The sequence below is a fragment of the Mixophyes fleayi genome, chromosome 5 (assembly GCF_038048845.1).
Source record: "Mixophyes fleayi isolate aMixFle1 chromosome 5, aMixFle1.hap1, whole genome shotgun sequence".
NCBI classification, from domain to species: domain Eukaryota; kingdom Metazoa; phylum Chordata; class Amphibia; order Anura; family Limnodynastidae; genus Mixophyes; species Mixophyes fleayi.
Window position 1 is genome coordinate 25,564,456 of NC_134406.1, and position 18,972 is coordinate 25,583,427.

At 40.8% G+C, this 18,972-nt stretch overlaps 1 protein-coding gene across 2 annotated transcripts in view; it reads right to left on the bottom strand.

The window, feature by feature from the left end:
- Positions 1 to 18,972, bottom strand: part of LOC142158167 (uncharacterized) — a 307,129-nt gene that overhangs the window by 277,526 nt on the left and 10,631 nt on the right. For both annotated transcript variants that reach the window (XM_075211864.1, XM_075211863.1), the window contains exons 6-7: positions 14,390 to 14,513; positions 4,084 to 4,188 (exon numbers count right to left, since the gene is read on the bottom strand). In XM_075211864.1, the coding sequence (XP_075067965.1) occupies positions 4,084 to 4,188; positions 14,390 to 14,513 (229 nt within the window). The remainder of the gene's footprint in view (positions 1 to 4,083; positions 4,189 to 14,389; positions 14,514 to 18,972) is intronic.

Below are 18,972 nucleotides of genomic sequence, written 5' to 3' on the forward strand. Positions count from 1 at the left end.
GGATAGATGTACACTGACGCTGAATACAAAGTCTCTTTGTTCGTCTCAGCAGCATCCAAAGGAAAGGAGGGTAGGAGGCCGGTATGCGGCCAGAGATAGCCCAGCTTCCATAGAAAAGAATGTTCTGGCTAATGACCACTGTGTTGTCTTATTAGAACATCTCTTTATCAGAAGCAAGGCTCACAGCTTCTCCTCGGAATCTAAGCATTAACCCGAGCTGACTGAAGTCTTTGACACAGCCTGATAAGATGAAATGCAAAAGGCAGCCTGCTGTAGGGACATCAAAATTGAGTAGTACCGCGCACAGTCAGGATTTTCATTTACTAACAAAGATAAGAAGTCTTTTTCCCCCAAGATGCAGACTAAGCCAAACAAACTAAATTAAAAAAAAAAGCATGTGACAATTTTCAGGATGTCCTCTATCTGTACGTTCCATTGGAGTATGCTTTAAATCTGTTGGACTGCGAAAGGTTATAGAACCCTCTGGTGCTCAAAACCTACAATGAGAGCAATCTGAAACTTAAAAGTGAAAAGAAACTCCCCAAAATTAAAGGATTTGTCTTACCACCTACTTGTTACTCACCTGCTCCTTCCCCTCCCCAGATCCCCGCTACAGAAGTTGTTCCTGGGGCTGCTTGGTTCGTCATACGTCCTGCCCAAAAACCAGGGCTACATAACACTGCGGAGTGGGTGTGCCAGTGGGAAGACCAATCAGAAGGTGTTTTCACTGATTGACCCTCCCACTTTCTTCACAGCCACTTTAAAGTGATGAACTTAAAAGTCTTACATCTGATCACATTAAATTGGTGTTTTACACTAATTTAAAGAAGTTTTGTCACCTCTGCCTCAGCTGAGTAAGTGCTATAACGATGAGCTCACTTGAATTAGGTGGTTCTGTCCTTATATAGTGAGAGCAAATAAAAATATATAGTCAGGGTCAGCGCTACCATTAGACAAACCTACGTGGTTGCCTAGGGCGCCATTTTTTAGGTTGCCACTAAGACACTGAATGAGTGACAATATTTTAACGCCCCCCACGGCATCCCACACACAGAACGCCAGCCATCAAAATGAAGCAGCAGCAGCTGGTTGGCGCTCTGCAATGATGTCACAGCCATGTGCCACACTTCCAGTGCCAGGAGTAGAGGATTTCGTGCCCAATTCACACCTCCTAAGGTAAGAAGTGGTGATGGTGTAAGAACCGACGGGGAGGCACCGCTTCTGACAGGAAATTGATCATTAGATGCCCCCAGGGCTTGCGCCGGGCCTGTGTATAGTAACGGATATGTGTATTTTTATAAATGACAACAAGTAAAGGTACAAACCATTCAGACTCTGATTTGGACAGACAATTAGACTGTTTTAGACCTAACTGACCACAAATCGTTGTGTATAGACACAAAAACCCTGCCCGTTCAGACCAACATCAGATGATTAGCCATTAGTTATCAAACGAACCAGCGGGCAGATGTAACTGGAGGATGACTGAACCTCTCATCATCCAACCAAAACGATAGAGCTCAGATTTACCTCTGATCTGGATATTTGGCCCCAACATCCTGGTATTTCAGATTTGTACATGTATGGCTAAATCGAACAGAAAACTCACTGTCTGACAGTCCGGTCTTGTTAAAAGAGCAGACAAGGAGACTTATATACCCAAATTTCAATGTATATACACATCTGTACAAAACCACAGAACCCTGCCATCTTGGCCAAATAATCCATGTGTTTGCCCATAAAAACAGGGGCATTTGCGCAAAAGTAGGTGAACGTTTTGTTCTGCGCTTTTGTAAATACCCCTTACTTACAACACACAACTTAGCATCTGCTCATAAAATGTCACGAGACACAGCTTATGGGTGCATTGTACCACTGCAAGGCTGTTGTACTGGAAAGAAGAAATTAAAACGGAACCAAAATCAAATCGACAATATAATGCGTTAAAACAATGTCCAACAGACAAGCGATCACTGACATTCATCTGTAAAACAATATTAATGTTTCGCTAAGATTACACTTTTATTGCAGTTCCTTCCAGTTTATCGCTATCTTCAGCTGCAGCCCGTATGTAGCTGATGCAGAGAGCCAATCATAATTCACACGGAAGCCCAGCATTCTCTGACAACACATTATTTGTGTAGCAATCATTTCATGTGGAGATACTTGTTCAATTTGCTACTACTGCTGTGAATTTCAGTCCACTACACAGATAGAACAAATACTTCAAATGCTATTTAAAAAAAACAGATTAACCCTTTCCAACGCTGAAGGTAGACAAAATACTGTTTTTTTTTATTATTATTCATAATATAAAGTTGAAGGATCTCTAGTTCATCGCAATGCAAAGAGAAAAGGCTGAGAATTCATATGATTTGTTTGACGTTCCCTACATAAATAGGAGTGTCAATATCATTGATGGCAAGTCAATGCAGTGATCTAGCGCAATTATGAGGCCCGGCACGGGAAGTGGAATAATGGAGAACAGCAAGCAGCAATTCACTGACAGATTTGCAAAGTGTTATTTTGCCAACAAGATTACAATCTGTGGCTCCAGAAGAGGAAACACGCTAGGACTCGGGCCCTTCATCGTCAGGAGCGCGCAGCATCATTTTTCACTAATTTAAAGATGGTGGTTTTTCGCAAACCAAGTTAAACTGTCCCAAAAAGCTTTCAGCACATTGGTGCTATATTGTGTATTTCTATTGGACTATGAAAGTATATTAACCCCTTCGCTGCTGAGGCTTTTGTCAGCACCCCTGTGCTCAGCCTATTTTGGCGATTTTGGGCATTACAACACCCTCCATGGGCTGCTTAGTTATTTCTATAGTGTAGGGTGCTATTTTCTGGTGTTTACCAAACAATAACTACTAAGGGGCCGGGTGGGAAACAAGTCGCAGAGGACGGTAATTTAGACAACAGTTATAGTGACAGTACAACTGTAACTGTGACATCTACATCTACCAAATGCAGACTTCAGGCAAAAGTGACATAGAAGAATTCCGGCAAACCTGAGATAAAGTGTAACAGGACAACGTGCCGGCACTGAGATTCACGTCATTTAAAATGTTATAGTTACATTACTGCTATTAAGGGGGCAATGCAAGAACTCGGCGGCTGGATAATGTCTAACCCTTGGTAAAAACATGTGCTGGATGTATGTGCCCATAGGGGTCTGTGCGGGATGTATGTGCCCATAGGGGTCTGTACTAGATGTATGTGCCATGGTTATCTTTCCCAAATACCATAAGGGTCTCTGGCATGGATGTATGTGCCCATAGGGGTCTGTACTAGATGTATGTGCCATGGACATCTTTCCCAAATACCATAGGGGTCTGTACTAGATGTATGTGCCCATAGTGGTCTGCGCTGGATGTATGTGCCATGGACCTCTTTCCCAAATACCATAGGGGTCTCTGGCATGGATGTATGTGCCCATAGGGGTCTGTACTAGTTGTATGTGCCATGGACATCTTTCCCAAATGCCAGAGGGATCTCTGGCATGGATGTATGTGCCCATAGTGGTCTGTACTAGATGTATGTGCCATGGACATCTTTCCCAAATACCATAGGGGTCTCTGGCATAGATGTATGTGCCCATATGGGTCTGTACTAGATGTATGTGCCATGGACATCTTTCCCAAATACCATAGGGGTCTCTGGCATGGATGTATGTGCCCATAGGGGTCTGTACTAGATGTATGTGCCATGGTTATCTTTCCCAAATACCATAGGGGCCTGTACTAGATGTATGTGCCCATAGGGGTCTGCGCTGGATGTATGTGCCAGGGACATCATTCCCAACTGCCACAGGGGGCTGTGCCATGCAAATTTACAATGGGCAGAGACCAGGTCGCTTTTACCAATTGACTTAAAATATCCATAAACTTAAAGCAGGGGAAACAATCTGCTATGCAATAAATAATTCACAAAAAATACTTCATCCCCAGATACCCAGCTAAAATTACTGTAACATTAATGAACTGACAAATCAACGAAGATCAGAACAGCAGCAGGAAGCTCTAGAGACTGAGAAGTGCTACAATAATATGAATGATACGGTTCTGTACAACGCATCCTTACCTCTATCTCCAGATCACTTGGCTCCTGCTTGGGTATCTGCTCCTCATTCTTCTGCATACTGGGCAGCCATGATGCCAGGCTCTTCAACAGATACTCTCTGCCCTCCTGCAAATAGACCCAACACTTACTCATAGAGTAATATACAAAGAGCGGTTTAAACCTGCCAGCTTAAAGTGCTAATAATATTCACTGTAACCAGAGCTTGATTCCTTGGCAACACACTGCTTTGGGTCCCCTTCCCCCAACATTTGTCAAAGACCCACAACGGGTTAGATTGATCTGGGCAGTGCTCAGCATGCCCTGGAGAGGAGCCTAGGTTGCCTAATGGAAGATCTGGCACAATACAATTTTAATAATATAGGATAAGGTCAGTGGCATTAACAAACAGCATGAAGTACACAGTTAAAAATAAGCTGTAACATCACTAGAACAAACATAAGCTGTAACATGCCCAGCATAAATACACAATACACACATTATATATCTAATGATACAATGTAACATCACAGCATAAACATACAGCACACACATTACATACCTAGTAATACAATGTAACATCACCAGCATACACATACAGTAACTTATAAAATGCACGGTATATATTAAATAATACACTATATTAGTGCCAGAATAAACACACTCTTACCACCATTAAGAAAATACGGGAGGATCACTGGTGTAAACTCATAAGACTTGGTTTTATCAGGCTGTATAATGTATGAGGTGATAAATAGTATTAGACATTTGCCACTTGCTAAAACTGCAGTTTCATGCAATAAATACAGAGTAATAAATAAACAAACATCATAAAACGACCTGCATAAAATCCCTGATATACTATCTAAATAAAACACATACATTCGACTTTTCACAATCATTTGGATTTATCCTTAACCATGTCACAACCAGGAGCAGGGGGGGTATTTTATTAATCATCATTGATGACCAGACTACAATTTCTATTTAAGAGGTGAGATGGTTTTACCAGGAATAATGCTATTATTGCACAGTCTACATTGGTGATTTTTATGTAGTTGTTTTGGTGACGGATATGTTGCTTTATGCAGAGTAGTCGTGTAAATATCTTTTCTCTTACATGCATTGTATAGGGGATACCAGACAAAATAGAGAAAAAAATAAAACAAATTTCTCCATTTATTCCAAGTATCTTCATACTTTCCTTAGTTACTTTCAAACACTTAAACCCCAGAAATTTAAATTAATGTATTGATAACTCTATGCACACAACTGGTTACCTTTTTAAATACTTCTTGGTTATTTAAAAATGTTACTGACCTTTTTTTTAACAAGTGAAACATATCTAAATGCAGGTTCCAAAGATACGCAGGAATATGCAGAAACAAAGAGCTCAAAAAACATCCACATCCTGAACAAACAAGACACACAACAAAATAAAAACAGGGGGAATGGGAAGAGGGAGGGGCAAGGGACAGAGAGAAGTGTAGTCACACTACTGAGCAAAACAATGTAAAAGAGCGGCATCACTGCGGCTGAGTGTCTCTCTAGTGGGGTGCTGAGAGAATGGAGAGGTCACCAAGGACTAACAAATAATTCAAACATCCTACTAGCAGTCTGATTTCATATCCAAGCTCCTCCATGTGGAATTGCTACCTGGTAGAAACTGTAGTAAAAAAATAGGCATCATTTCAGAATGAGATTTAGTCAACCCCAACTTGGCCCCCAAAATTTTCCACAGCGAAAGAGAAAACTAGTATTAGGGACTAGGGAGTAGAAGGTGGGTCTTACTCAGGTGGAATACAAAATATGTAGGCTGGCAGGACTGGATTTATTAGACTGTTTTCTATGAGCATCCAAGGCATGGAATTTCAAAAGATGTGGAAATGGATCAGCTGACAGAATTGTGCAGAAAATACCTGCAAATAGTACTCCGTTTGGGAGCAAACAGTATATCAGCTGGCAGTCTACCCTCTCCTTACGCCAAACCTTTTCCACCTTCTATGAAAAAAGATTGACAATATACTGAAATAGTACAGTAGGTGCAGAAACACTATACTGCCCTCACCAGGACAATTTATAGTGCTACCATTGTAGTCCCTACATAATTTGCACAGAAGTGGGGAATATTTCTAATCATAAAATGGAGAGTACAAGGAAGTGTACTAGATGTCTAAGAATGTGATACTATCATTAGACCACTTAAAGGTAAAATTGAGATTCAGCAACTTAAGACCATGTGATAAAAGAGTAAGGCTGAGAGCTTGTGACTTGGGTGGATAACAGGCAACAGATTAGGTAGAAGTCTGATCAGAGTGAGCAGGATATAGTCTGCCAATAAGGAGAACCTGTACTGGTCATCATGTACCTTACTGCTAAGAATCTAAGTGTGGAGACGTACCAGGGATGGCAGTGCAAAGAGAAGGCAAAATGGAGTATGAAAGGAGGGCGACCACGTCTGATCCCTTCCAAGTTGGGAAAGCAGGCCGATTGTACATTCAAGTCGAAGATAGTAGTCGTGATCAGCATAGAAAGCTGACATTGCATGTGTAAATGGCTCAGGAAAGCAATAATGGCAAGGGACGCAAGACAAGTAAATCAAGTTGACCCAATCAAAGGTCAGGTCAAGTGAAAGTAGCAAAGTGGTCTTTGTATGTTGAGCCAAAGCGATAAAGCTGACTGTCTTCCAAACATTGTCAGATGCTGGTCTTTGTTGCACTAAGATCACCTGGTCACAATGGATAGGTGAAGGCGGTACCTCTTAAAGCCAGTTGGCCAAAATGTGTGCAAAGATTTACATGTGAGGTAATGAGGAAGATGGCGCAATATCTGTTACATTTAATTTTACAGACTTTTGGAAGAACAATGATAGTGGATAACATTGGTGGAGTTAGGAGCTCCCAGTATAGTTAAAAAGAGGGACAATTAATGGGGCAAGCTTTGCTCTTTTCAGCTAGGAACTTTGGACTTAAGGAGCTTGATGGCCAATGTGATTTTCTGATTCTTCAATAGGGCTAATCAGCAATTCCCTCTTGACTTCCGAAAACGTTTACAGATTAGCACCCTCCGAAAACGCAAGAGAGGCTTCAGAAGAAGCCAAGGAAATACAGATGAGTAATCTTTTGAAATGTATCCGGAATCTTGACAGGAACCTGGGTTTTCTGGATTATTAAAGCTGCTTATGCCAGAATTGTTTCAGAAGAGAGAAGTTTGCAATGATCAATAAGGACTTTGGGTTTTTCAGCCAGGAGGGTAGTGTGAAATATGTTTCTGGCCTTCTGAGATGCCAGTTTAATCGTTAAGCTCCATAAGGGGATCGATGTTCAAGAAGTAAAAAAATCTAAGACATCCTCAATCATCTGAAAAATGAGCACATCCTTCAGCGAGGAAGCATTAAGCTTCCAAAAACCTCTCACCTTGTCCCAGCCCTGAAAAGTAACCTCAACGGATGAATGGTCAGAACCAAGAACCAACCCCATAACTGGCATCTGGCAGAGAAGATAAACAAAGTCTTCTTGAAGAAGAAAGTGATGCCGAAGAGCTTGTAATGTTTGGTAGAAAAGTAAAGTAATCCATGGGGTGAAGATTATGCCAAGCGTCTGCTAAGGAAATTTCCGTCAGGTAGAACAAAGAGCGCTTAGAGTCAGATCTGCTTTCCACTGATAATGATCACACTGCTATAACATGTCATAGATTGAAATTTACTACGTAACCGCTATAAACAGGACTGGATTAACATTTCAGCTTCCCCATGTACACTGGGGTATAACAACAGAAAGGTGGGCACAGAACGTTTGACATGCAGTACTCCCATCTATCAGGCCTGAACACACAGGCGTTCTTTTACAGTGTTTTGTACGTGTTTTCACAAAACATATTAAAGAACTTTGAGTCCACAAAATAATTTAAGCGGATGGACGCGTACAAACACCCACACACACTTTCTGACAAGCGTTCATTTGGCATCAATTCTTACATTGCCTGCAGTTCTCAGAAGCGTTAAACACTTAGTAAAAATACAATTGAGTTTTAAAGGAATGCTCATTAAGTACACAGGACACTGTGCTGCATGGAAGCTTTGAGACGCCTCTTAATGAACACACTTTGAATACTTTGTTAAAGCTAGAAAAAAAAGTTTTGTCTATGCTGTAACTAGTGATGCTGTTTAATGTCCGTGTATATCAGCCCTTACTGTCGTCACTTGACCATATACTACTCCTAGGGACAGTTTCCGGTTAGTGTCTATTCTACTATCAAGGTCATTACCCAATCTGGCCTTGGGTGGACATCACACATAATTAAAGTGGATTTAAGAGATTATATTCTCAACACTCGTTCTGGAACTCCAGAAGTCCACAAAGCCATTAAAAAAAACCTGGTATTCCCCATTACATCTTCAGTCTAGAACTTGCAGCTCATAAAGCTGCAACAATCTATAGGTCATCAACCCATTAAATGAGTTTCCCTTTCAATAACACTATTTATCGGTTTGTGCTTATACCCTCCTGCAACTTTTACTAAATGATTTGTTTTCTCTTTCTGGATTGTGTCTGCGTTTTATATAACACAGGCAGAGTTGTGTCCTTTCACCCCACTTGCATACAACTCAGATCATGCTCTGTACTTTGGATATAAATCTACCAGCACAGTAGCTATGCGCTGTATTCAGGGGCAATAAAATGAAGAAACAATGTCTGCATGATATAAATATTATTCATTGCATTTAAAATTCATAAAAATACATTCATGTTAATATCAAATTTAACCACTAAACATAAAATATTATCAGAGCAGCAACAGGTCATATTTTAGGGCTTGTCTATGCAGGTGTTATGATAATAAATAGCTTAACTGACCTTTGCATGATAAGAAAGCCTCAGAACATGACCTAAATACATAAGGGCTAAAACCCCAGACCCAGTAAAAATGCCAGAGGGATACTTTGAGGGACCTGGAATAGTTAATGTTTTGCGGATCGATTATCCTGAGAAATGCAGTAATCAGCGACAGACTCAGAATCATAAACCCTGGTACTAATATGGAGGTTTAGAAGGATAACCAGATCGTCCGTGTGAATCATCATCATCAGTTATTTATATAGCGCCACTAATTCCGCATCGCTGTAGAGAACTCATTCACATCCGTCCCTGCCCCATTGGAGCTTACAGTCTAAATTCCCTAACATACACACACACAAAGAAACTAGGGTCAATTTGATAGCAGCCAATTAACCTACTATTATGTTTTTGGAGTGTGGGAGGAAACCGGAGCACCCGGAGGAAACCCACACAAACACAGGGAGAACATACAAACTCCACACAGATAAGGCCATGGTCGGGAATTGAACTCATGATCCCAGTGCAGTGAGGCAGAAGTGCTAACCACTTAGCCACCGTACGCTTGTAAATTACAGAAGCCGCATCACTGCACAGGAATTATTTAACATACATGTGGCATGAGTTATTCATGTGTCCGGACTTACATGGCCAATACAAAACAGGGTCCACAATCTGCAAATGCTGCTGCTTGGTCTACTGCAGACAAGTGTCGGGACCTTAGCCTTATTGCATTACTTTGGCTGATACATGACCGAGCAGCGCTAATGACAATGCATATCATTTCTACACTATTCACAAACTAGTTCAGGGGCAGCCAACCAGTAGCTTACTGTACTATAGGAGGCAAATGCCAGTTCTTCCAACATTACTTACTAGCAAATCCATGCCATAGCAATTAATTGGCATGAACTCAATGCTAGGTGCACTAATAAGGCGAAACAAATGTTCCCTGGCTATGAAAGAGTTAACACCAGCCAAGCCATCTCTCCTTTCATTGATATATTAGTAGTGGTACTAATAGACTAGTTCCATTAGGCAGACAAGATGAATACTTTTTGGTGTTGTATTGCATTTTCATTGCTTAAATAATTGTATTAGTAAAGGAATACATTTGGAATGAATGCTGATAAGATGAGAGCTTGGAAAAAACAACATCTATTATCGTTGAAAGGGAATGTCGCAGTGATACTGTATGGCAACTCAACAGTTCCACCTAGTGGCTAAAGTGGTTATAGCAGCAGGCAAACAACAGTTTGAAGTTTAAGTGACTTGTTTTATGTTTGCATACATTGATTTTGCATTCAGCTGTCAATAATTTAAAAGTAACAATGAACGTAACAATACACATGAATTCTAAAAACAGAAACCTATTTACATATATTTACTGTAAATACTATACCTCTGTTTCTCAACAGAAGCATATAATCTATTTTGAAGTTACTGATCAAAGATAATTAAGGGCTCCTGATGCAAAATGAAAATGGACCCATCAGCTGCACACCCTACAGAAGCTGTCATGGTGTGGGCTGTACGGATACTCAGAACAATGCAGTATATAAACTGACTGGGATGCACTAAAAATGTGTCCGCTGTGTATCTGGTTTACAGTGAGATGATAAGATTATAAGCTTGCAAGCTGGGCCTTCTTACCTCTGTCTGTATTCCCCAGTATTGTTTTATTACTGTGTTTGTTTCCAATTGTAATGCACTATGGAATTTGCTGCGCTATATAAAGATGATGATGGAGGATGATGGGAGGAGGATGATGGAGGAGGGAGGAAGATGGAGGAGGGAGGAAGATGGAGGAGGGAGGAAGATGGAGGGGGGAGGAAGATGGAGGGGGTAGGAAGATGGAGGGGGGAGGAAGATGGGAGGATGGAAAATGAAGGAGAACTGATGGATGGATGGAGGAGGGTGGATGGATGGAGTATGGATGGATCAAGGAGAATTAATGAATGGATGGAGGAAAATTGATGAATGGAGGATGGATGGATGGAGGGTTGATGAAGGATGGATGGAGGATAATGAGAGGAGGATGATGGATGAAGGAGGATGATATGAGGAGAACTGATCAATGAAGTATGGATGGAGGAGAACTGATGAATGGAGGATGGATGGAGGAGGAAGGATGGATGGATGGAGGAGAACTGATGAATGGAGGATGGAAGGAGGAGGAAGGATGGAAGAAAACTAATGAATGGAGGTTGGATGGAGGAGAACTGATGAATGGAGGATGGATGGATGGAGGATAATGAGAGGAGGATGATGGATGAAGGATGATGATATGAGGATAATTGATGGGAGAGGGTGGATGGAGGAGGTTGTATAGAGGAGGAGGATGGATGGAGAATTGATGGAGGAGAACTGATGAATGGAGGATGGATGGATGAATGGAGGAGAATTGATGAATGGAGGATGGATGGAGGATAATGAGAGGAGGATGATGGATGAAGGATGATGATATGAGGATAATTGATGGAAGAGGGTGGATGGAGGAGGATGGATGGAGAATTGATGGAGGAGGTTGTATAGAGGAGGTGGATGGAGGAGAATGGATGGATGGATGGAGGAGGGTGGATGGAGAATAGATGAAGGAGGGTGGATGAATGGAGGATGGATGGATGATAATTGATGGATGATTCACAATTCTGGTTGCCAACTTTTGAATCACAAAGTACCTCCTGAAGCTGATCCCTGATGCATGCTGGGATCTAAGACCCCACCCCCATTCCCCAACCTCCATGTTGCAGATCAGCTAAATATGTAAAGGGGTTTCTCATTCTAAATGATGACAGTAGAGCAATCCCACCATATAGGCTATGTGAAACCAATTATCTCCATCTATGTACACACCATCCATTATGAATACCACAGGCACTATATACAGGGCCAGGAATCAATCTATAACTCTCAATGACAGCTGATGGATGTCCAGTAACGGCAGGGCACAATAGAACATGCAACCATCTGGGTTTAGGAATATTGTGAGTGCTACAGCTACACTGACCACGGTTAGAAATGAGAAAAGATTGAACCTGTCACTCACTAACTCTGTACAGTATACATCATTTCTATGAAATACAATCATTGTATAAAAGTATCCTTACATTACTTCTACATGTATTAAAACATGAAAAGATCCCTCTTTACAGTACATGAGTTTTCAACTTTTTTGTTTTAGCTCCAGCTTAATTTTGGGTACAAATTGATTTTTCTTAATCTGCAAAAGTAACGAGTGCAAATTATAAACAGTATTAATTAAAATTAAACAGGTCTATCAGCTGCAAAAATGCCATTCTAACGTTGTGCCAGGCTTGTAATCATTGTCACTGAAAATAGTATTTTGTTATAAAGGAGGTTGTTATTTAAGTGATCTCTCCTAATCTCTAGACAGGCAATACAGTGTTGGCACAGAGTTATTCCAAGCAGTTGACCCGTGTCAATACGAGCAACAGTGAAATATGGGCAGCGATTTCTGCCTCAGCCCCTGGTCGCTGGCTTGGTCATAACTCACAGAATTATTACATGTACAGCAGTTTGACGATATATTTATTACCAGGAAGATGGGATAAGTAGATGGGTTTTGACATCAGATCTCAGCGAGATGAATGATGGGTATATTAATAAGCTGTGCATTAATCAGAGGATATTTACAATTGGTCTCTAGTTGGGGAGGTCAGCTGTCAGTCAGCGGGAGTGCGATAGCCGGATGCTCATGTTACTGCTGCGATCTTACCCAGCACAGAGATTTATAGGTAAATATACTGTGTGCAGAGTAGTTATGTGAAAACTCCTAGAACGGCTGCCCGGGAATAAAGCTAAACATTTATGTGCTCACTATTGTAGCTGCGTTTCCAGTTCTGCTACTTCTGCAAGTCACTAAATCCTCAAACTTCTCTGCTGATTAGACCTCAATATTTCAAAGGGGGCACATTATTTAGTTTTGCTTAATTTCATATTAAAGTGATCAAACCGAGACAAAACTAAGGTACTGCTGTCTCGGCACTAACCGGGATACTCATCAGAAAGTGGTTTTTAGATTATTTTAACATACTGGCTTCTACGCGCCCTGCAAGTTTTACCGAATATGTTGCTGTATATCGCCGGCTTCCCACTGTGTTGTTTGAGCTGTGTATTAGTATTGCCAGACAGATTGGTTTATTTGCACCGCGCTGGAATAAGACAACTCATAATTCAGGGTAAACGCTCTGCCTGATGATATGAGAACATGGGTGAAAAGCACACAAGAAAGGCAGAAAGAGAAATCTATGCAATTAGTAAAGGTTTCTGTAACCAATATATTAAAGTTATCTGAAGGTTGGGTATTTCTCTTTCTCTCGGTGATCCACTTCCCTTACTCCCAAAGCAACTGTCCAATCAGAGATAAAGGTGAGGCTATAGTATAGCACAAAACAAAGTAAAAGATGAAACAAATATATTATGATGTCCTACGCAATGTTGAATTGGAAGAGGTGAAATTACTTCTTGTATATAAATATAATCCACAAATATTTCTACAGCAGTAATCTGATAGAACACAATACACATTATCTGGAACAGCACAAATCCCAACATTTCCCTAAATAAATCTTTAATAATCTGTCAGAGAATATTTACGCTGCTGGATCTTGACCGTGGGAGAGTGGCAAATCCTGCACCCAACCTGTCTCAAATATAATAAAACATTACTTCCAGTAGACCAAGACATAAATAAAACAAATAATAAAAAAAATGAAAAACATCCCACTAGATTGGTGTTTAAAGTTTAACATATTACCGTCAGCTGAACTAGAGTCACCCTAGAGATTCTGTTGGCAAGGAGAGCATTTAGCTGCTTTCATTCAGCCCATAGAAACTATGTTTTTGCGGATGTGATTGTTACGACGCGTTTGACTAGGATGAAAGCACCTTTTTGTCATCAACCTTCATCTCTTGTCTGTCTGCGTGCACATTGTTGTGAAGTGGGCAGGAACAAAGTATAGTCGTTAGATCCTCAAAACCCTAAAATATTTCAGGGGTTCTGAGGTGTTATACTCTTGGGGGGCAGTGACCCGTCCACTAATGAGAGGAGACAACAGGGCTACATGTGACTGGGCAGTGTTATAATGCGAGCAGGGGAATGGAAGTAACCAAGACGCCACAAACAAATTTAAGTAGCAGAAAGAGCTGGGTCCACAGCAGCACAGAGTAATGGAGCAAGGTTCCCGTCACAATGACGCAGGAAGATTGTGATTTTATTGCACCTCTGCATGAAACAAAGTTACTTTTCCAAAGCTTTTACACATGAACTATATTTTCAGTCATTACAAATATGAATGTCTCACATCCTGTCTCCCAGCACATGATTATACAACCGGCTTCACATATCACCGTCTGTGCCTTCATTTCATTGTCTCCGTCAGTGTCACCGTGTCCCTGTGAGGATTCCTGTTGAAATGCATTAACACTTCTGTGCAATAGCTGAAAGTGAGAACAAGGCCAGTATCACTCACCTTTGGCTGCTCCATACTGAAGAGATAACTTGCCATCAGCTGCAGAGCTTCTGGGCTGCTCGGAGTATATTCTAGAGCTTTTTCTATGGCCTCTTTACATTTGTCGCCAGCTTCTTTCTCCATACTGTCCAAAGGAACAAAAAAAGTGACAATTCAGTATACAGGAGCAGACTGGCGCCATCAAGTACTCCATGCTGGTCCTTAGCATGTCTGTGAGGTTGGCTGCAGCACAGTGTGGAGGCTGCATGGTGTAACCTGGAGGGAGGAGGTAGAGCAGCTAAATGTGCTGGACGTGGAAAGTCTGGAGGCCTCTAGTCCCCCCTATAGTCCCAGGCTTCATTGATGAACTGACAGTGGTGAGCACAGCATTGCCGGTGTGATTAAAGTGGAAGGGATGGGGTTCAGAGGAAGGCCTGGTACTGTCTAAAGTTAGCAACACCACTTACATGCCGTCTATGCCCACATCGCTAGCACCCACACCAGCAGCACGTTGCTGCTATGCAGTGAATGAATGCCACACCCTGACAACTTTGCCCCACCTAAACGGCAGCTAATACAATATTTTCAATTAAAGTTCCCACTACACCCCCCGGTACAACCCGCTTTAACGGCTTTAATGCTGGCCAGTCCGGTAACACAAGGGTTAACTTCCATTTTACAAGCCAAATTCAAATGAAAAAGAAAGTAATAACCAAGCATTGTGGTCAGACAATCTCAGGCTGGATTTTAGCTCAATAGACTCATCTATCTTAAATTTAAGCTCTGGGAATCTCCATAAACTACAGAAGAGCTTTCCGAGATTAAAATCTTATGAGCTCATTTTTTTTTCACTGCAATAGAACTAAACACATTGCATCTTGTTTTGAATATTTCAGCTGTGCCTGCACCTAAAATAGTCTTTTATACCTCCACAGCATGCCAGTGTTTTAAATGAAGTTTAGTTCTACCCTCGTGATTTAATCTCCCTTTTAGAGAATAAAATATATATGTGAATTCTTCACTTATCTCTTAATGGCAAGCATCATTTAATTTATAGTCATAGAAAGCTACAAGGTTGTAGCCGTTTTGAAAAAATAAATAACATTTTACCATTCAACTAGATATATAGGGCATATGGTACAATATGAATGTGCAATGGATGAAACGGGACAATTTAGAGGATTTCTGTAATATGGACACGATATAGACTAAACCCTAGGCTATCTAATTGTCACATAGGTTGGATGTGTTCTACTATGTTGAAGAACATAACTAATATAGTGTGACAGGGCAGCACGGTGGCTCAGTGGTTAGCACTTTTGCCTCACAGCGCTGGAGTCATGAGTTCAATTCCCGACCATGGCCTTATCTGTGTGGAGTTTGTATGTTCTCCCCGTGTTTGCGTGGGTTTCCTCTGGGTGCTCCGGTTTCCTCCCACACTCCAAAAACATACTAGTACGTTAATTGGCTGCTATCAAAATTGACCCTAGTCTCTGTGTGTGTGTGTGTGTGTGTGTGTGTGTGTGTGTGTGTGTGTATATGTTAGGGAATTTAGACTGTAAGCTCCAATGGGGCAGGGACTGATGTGAATGAGTTCTCTGTACAGCGCTGCGGAATCAGTGGCGCTATATAAATAAATGGTGATGATGATGATGGTGTGAAATAAAAGGTTTAGATAAATGTTCTGTGTGTTTTATTTAGCTTACAAAGGCGAGCATGGTCCCTCAAGATGGAAAATGTCAATACGCAGACTACGGACGACAAGATGAAAATCTAGAAAAAATATTACACTTTATTGCTCCAATAAAATATATCATAGTGACAGGTCTCAGCTGAATCGCCGCTAATAAGCATTAAATATATATTATCATAGTGACTAGTGTCAGCTGCAAGTGGAGCCCTGCTTTTTACCAGCAACGAAGCCATGACAGATATAATAATATATATTATACTTGATTTTCATCTTGTCATCCAATGGACTGAAATCTGCTAAATTGACCAGGAACATTCGGTCCTAAACAAGGGGGCTTGCACAGACTAACAACGTTCTTCCCTTACATTATTTAAAGAGAATCTTGCCTCAGAAATTGTCTTTGCTTAACCCTTTCATAACCACACATATTTCATACCTTCTGTGATCAGACTACATTTCCCCATTTTGCTACTAGCTGGTTCAAACAAAAACATTGGAGCTGCTTTGTCCCCCTAGTGAATGTCACATTGTATTTCCGGAACAAATTTGAGCTTAGAGAAAATTAATCATTTTTATTTTTATATATTTATAAACTTGTTGTTGATAAACCTAAAATTCTAGAGGGCTAATAAAAAAAAATGCTTCCACCACCCCTTTCATTGGCCAAAATTGTTTCCAAAGTGCATTGTACCTTTAAGATGGAAACTCTGGGGGTGCCGTATTCTATTGTGGGGACTTCACCATTGATGGCAAAGCTGGGGCGTTTGTGTGATGGAAGGGGGTGCCCGTTATCTCCAGGCTAACCCTCTGAGTCGTCGCAATTTATTCTTAGTGGGCAACTTTGGTGTCTTCCCTTCCCCTTTGTTCATTTTTTTCCTCTTGTAACGTGTGTGTTGGCAGAGCAGATTTGAAGTGTTGTCATACTATTGCTGAATTCATAATAGGCTATGGTATTTCCAGCCATGAGATTATGTTGATGTGGTTTAACGCTGTATACATTTCCTATTATGTATTCTTCTTTATTGTCCCTTTATTTTTATTTTTTTAACTCTTTTCTTTTTTCTCCCCTATTTTGAATTGGGTTTTTATCCTTGTTTATTTCTCTACCCCTTTATGTTTATTTTTTGTAAAAAAGACAATAAAAACTAAATTGTTAAAAAACAAAAATATTTATAAATCTATATGTAAAAGTTTCAGAAGCTTAGCAGCAACAGAAGGTATTTGAGATAAAGTTATGATTCATGGGGGAGGTCATTTTACTACACACCGCAGACTTCCTGTCATTAAAGGACACCGAATCAGCCTGAAAAGGTGAAGTGAAACTTGTACAGAACTGCTCAGTAAATAGAATTGCAAACATTTCTCTCTCTCAAGGTATGTGTACCTATGTGTAGTTTTTTTGCCTAGTTAAAATAGTTGTGCACATTTACGCAAAGCAAGGAACAACCCCTAAAAATGTGCCCTTCTCCACCCGTATCTCATTTGAATATTCTCTTCATAAAATGAAATCTCATCTTTGCGTTGTTTCACAAAACTTGCCTTACTAGCGCACCTACTCCTTACTTAACAAGGAACGACCCTGACTCCATCCAACTGCTCCCATCAGCCACTGCTCATCTACGAGAGCCACAATTCTGGTCTATAAACCAATACTCCTTAGCGGAAATCAAACCACGTGATATCACCAAAGAGAATTTTGCATTTCATCTCATCTTGTAAATTGGGCACTTTGGGGGTAGTGAGAGGATTCCATGCACTTAACGCTGAGATCGAGGCTTTTCATTGAGCTGTACACAGCCACGTACACTGATCAGTTGTCCAGGAAGTGACTGCTACTAGCTATCTCACTGCAAGCCACGTCACCAGCACCTCATCACAAAGCTCCCCCACCACAAACGGTATATACGGTTAGTTGGTAGTTAGATAACTGCATATAACAGCCACTTATGCTCTCTTTCTGCATGAACCTGGCCACAAACATAACAATATTTTACTGCACCCCCCCCACACATTACACAGGACCCCCCCTCCTCTGCCACTAGATCACACTAAAAGATATTGTATTATCACACATAAATTAAATTTACAACATGGCTTTAGGTGGAGGAAATGGAATTCTGGGACATCAACAACACTGACTTTCCACTAGCACAGCTAAGACTGCCCCAAGTCAGTAATACCTTTACAGGAGCTAGATGAGAGGTTTCAACATTAATATAATAATACATTCACTTCTATATACTTACACCAAAAATAGTATGACAGTACTTTATTTAGATTTATGTCAGACAGAACAAATTTATGAAAACCGATAACCAGGATAAGCTTAGTGTAACCGCTAGGAACCAGATTCTGTCATTCTTCAAGTAGTGTTTAGATAATGAAAACAAATGTCTGATTAAGAGTTTCTATTTTTCCTGTGCACCCGTCTTCATACATTCCGCCCCTAGAATACTTTATGATACTTCAATGCATAATTACAGAGGAGAAAACACTGGAATAACTAGAGGATTATATAATGATCTCAGAGATGGGACAGAGACTCGATACGGTCACCATGATCCAGATACTCTTGGACAACTGGCATTTCGGAGGGATGGAATTGTGGGTTAGAGTTGAGCTAGTGGAAGTGGAAGAAGATACAGAAGGTTCTTAAGGTCTGGCTTTTTCCCATTAAGGACAATACTTCTTAAAACCTTTATTCATATTACTTGTCTTTGCCTATTACAAAGAGAAAATGTTAAATATATTTCCATGCTATCTGTGCACACCATGGGCAAACTTAGGGAGCTGTGACTGCCTCCCCTTTGCCTGTTGGCATTTTATTTGGATCTCGTGACCTGGTCATGGCCCAATTAACAACAGTTGCACTGGGACCAATGCTAAGTCATTGACAAACACCAATGACCGT